We start from the raw sequence: 3,310 nt of genomic DNA, 5'->3' as shown, positions 1-3,310 counted from the left end.
TTAAGGGCTTTTTTTGTAATTTCATTATAAAAAGTAGGAAATGATTTAAGGGCTTTGTTTATAATTTCATTTTTTTTTAAAAAAAGAAGGAAAGTGGAGTACCTAATAACATTGCCAAAATCATATTCTAAAATATATATTCCTATAAATTAAATTTCAGTGGAAGGAGGAGAAACTTTTTCCCAAAAGCGAGTATTTCCCAAATCCACTAGTTGCTTCCAACTTACCAGGGAAAGGCCTCACCAAATTTGAACTTCCATGACCAAAAAAGACACCCCCCACACACAATCACAATTAACACCACCTCCAAACACCCCTCCCCCCCCCCCTCTCTCTGTGTCTCACACACACACACACACACACACACACACAGATCCATCGCTGTGAGAAATTCTCTTGTATTACCAAGATGGGAAACAAAGGAAAAAACAAAGTCCTGTAAGGCTCCAAGCCTCTAACACAAACAGAACACACCAACCAACACATGCCTCATACAAAAATTTACAAATTATATTAGGAAAGGGAAGAAAAAAAGAAGAAGAAAGAAACCCTCACTTCTATGCATTTTCCTATATTTTCTTTTCTTTTCTTTGGTGGATGGAATTGATTAAGCAGCTGCCACTGTGCTTGTACGAAAAGAGTAGTCTTGGGCTTTGTTTGGAGAGGTGGATTTTTTCTGTTCTTTCCTGGAGGCTTTCATGGATGAAGACAGGCTTCGATTCTTCTCTTCGGCTTCATCTTTCTCGATCTGTTTTTGTCTGCACTCTTCACTACAGAATGGTGTGTCCCCTCTGCAAAATCACAACAGTATAAAAAAATTACAGTCAGTTATGACACACACTGATATTGTTTGAATGAATAAAGAAAAATGCATTAAACCCATTTAGGTTTAGTAATCCATTACCCCAAAGATTTTTTTTATAAAAAAAACGGTGTTTGGTTTCTGAGAAAAAGTGGGAAAAGAGAACAAAAGTTTTTAGCCTTAAAACCAGAGGAAGGAAAAAAAATAATTTAATAAATAAATAAAAGTCCTTCTGGAAGCAATCATTTTGATTCAGATCATTTTGTATTTTTTTTTTTTCCGGAAGCCAAAAACACACAGAAATGTCAATGTTTTATTTTCCTTTCCTCAAATTTCTTGGCAGCCAAACAGAGACAATGGAAAATCGAAAGGTAATTTTTAAGTATTGCTTTTTTATGACGTATTCTTATGTGTCCTTTATTTAATGACAAACAGTTAGTTCTCCCTGCGTTTAGTGCAAAACTACCTAGCAAAACAGAAAACAAGTATTTTTTCACCAAAATTAGATTTTTTTTTGCAACTCAACAGAACTTTCCCGGGAAATTGACAATCCGATCAAAACAAGGCAAACTAAAAACTGGGTTTTAAAATTAAAACATGGATTGCTAACCTGTACATGAAGATGTCTCTGTTATCACCAAGAGGTTTCTTACAGAGAGAACAGGCTTCTAAGAAATGGGGTTGGTGGTGTTCTTCGAATCTGCCATTAAAGAACCTTCCAGATCTCGGAGAAGAGAAGGATAGACTTCTCAGAATACTTTTTCTTTGCGAAGAAGCTGTACTGTGATAGAGAGGCCTGGAGAAGAAAAAGTGATTGTTTCCCGAGAAACCAGCTTCCATGTCTGCAAGAGAGGCTAGACCATCGTCTTCTTCGATGAAACAGGGCCTTCTTGTGGCTGTCGTGTCCATGAATGTGTGTTATTTTATGTGCTTTTTCGAGAGAGAGAGAGAGAGAGAGAGAGAGATAGAGGAGAGAGTGAGGAGGGAGGGAGGAAAGTGGTGGTGGCTATAAAGGGGTTGGTGGTGAGAGATGAGAGAGAAAGCTAGAGAGAGATATGGGAGAGGAGAGAGAAAGCTAGAGAGAGAAAGTGGTGTGTATTGGAAGTATAAACCACGGCGGGAGTTGGGGAACCCGTGCAAGTGAATCTATTGGCGGAGGGCCCGAGAATACTTGCATCTCTCTTGTTTCGGAAGACTAATACGTAACTACAAACTTACACGCATTTGCCAACAATGTATGCTATATTTAGTGCCATAATTAGAAAAAACACGTATTATACGCAATAATACACTTGTAAGTCTTCAACTTAACGAATAATACTTGATTTTGTTTAATTAAATTATATGCTGCATGTTTTAAAGCAGAAAAAAGTTACTTCACGCACTTACATAATTTCTTTTTTTAAAAGCTTACATTACATTTAATTATTTTATTAAAATAAAAAATAAAATTTCCAATATTCATACTATGAGTATACACGTATAAGTTTTCAACTTAATGAATATTACTTGATTTTTTTAATTAAATTGTATGATGCATGCTTTAAACATTTTATATATTATATATTACATCATATAGTAAGATAATAAACGCACTTTTTAAGAAAAATTCGAATTATATTGGTGAATATCATGTACTCTGTTTTACCCATACCTTATTTTACTAATTGTGAACTGGAGTGATTAATAAAAATAAATTAACTAATAAAAATATAAGAAAGTCTTTTTTTTTTTTTTTTTGAAGTGGCATCTATTAGTAAGAAAATAAGGTGATGGGTTGGACAGCTACACTAGAAACCTATGAATGCACACTAGAAATGAAATAAGGTAAGAGACAGTAATAAAAATAAAATTAATTCATTTGACCAACCCAATTTATATGAAATTAGGTAAGAATAAAGTATTTTGACAATTTATAATTTTAAGCTAATTTATATGAATATTTTGACACGGTTACAAATTAACATTGAATTTTGTGTGGGTCTTAGAATTGAAACTATTTATTCCAGTTCGACTCACTTACTTAACAAATTAAAAAACTAATAAAATTAATTAAAATTATTTATAAATAACTTGATTATTTTAAAATTATTTTTTAAAAAAAATAATAAAACTCGATTTGTTTGCCCACTGCTATGAATAAAGAGTTGGGCTATACTAAGGATGGCATTAATGTAGTATAGTTGAAAAGGGAGGGGAGTGAATTAGAAAATTATGCTTGTAGGGGGTTGGTCCTCGATAGCAGTTCTCGGACCCAGAAGGCCACTTTCGACCTAACTGCACATGAGATGCTTCTTTTTGTTTAAAGGGCAAAGTTGTAACGTCAATATTCTATTGGTGAAAACGACCCCCACGCTCATTCGTTGCGCGTCGCTTTCACCATGTCACCGTCCTATACCACCACCTCCTCCAGTCCACACTACACTCTGGCCTCCAAGTCCTCTCTATCTGCCTATTGGGTGGGATACTTTAGCTCCTCCCCAATAGTAAGTGGAAATAACACTCTTG

General features: G+C 34.7%; 1 protein-coding gene across 1 annotated transcript; it reads right to left on the bottom strand.

The window, feature by feature from the left end:
- Positions 1-382: 382 nt before the first annotated feature.
- LOC132284017 (FCS-Like Zinc finger 2-like) lies at positions 383-1,916 on the bottom strand. The gene is made up of 2 exons (XM_059786076.1): positions 1,413-1,916; positions 383-791 (listed from the first exon to the last, which is right to left on the bottom strand). Exons 1-2 carry the CDS (start codon positions 1,709-1,711, stop codon positions 608-610), a joined length of 483 nt encoding a protein of 160 aa, XP_059642059.1. The 5' UTR covers positions 1,712-1,916; the 3' UTR covers positions 383-607.
- Positions 1,917-3,310: the final 1,394 nt, after the last annotated feature.

This window comes from Cornus florida, unplaced genomic scaffold (genome assembly GCF_030987335.1).
Source record: "Cornus florida cultivar Cherokee Brave unplaced genomic scaffold, ASM3098733v1 CherokeeBrave_3.0.0_Hap2_Chr11, whole genome shotgun sequence".
Taxonomy (NCBI): Eukaryota; Viridiplantae; Streptophyta; class Magnoliopsida; order Cornales; family Cornaceae; genus Cornus; species Cornus florida.
Note: the sequence above shows the minus strand (reverse complement) of the source record. Positions and strands in the feature narration are given on the sequence as shown.

Bases quoted from the DNA above. Each gene is read 5' to 3' on its own strand.
- LOC132284017 (XM_059786076.1), bottom strand. From the start codon at position 1,711: ATGGACACGACAGCCACAAGAAGGCCCTGTTTCATCGAAGAAGACGAT. The intron at 792-1,412 runs GTTAGCAATCCA...GTGATTTTGCAG, and splicing joins AGAGACATCTTCATGTACAG to AGGGGACACACCATTCTGTA.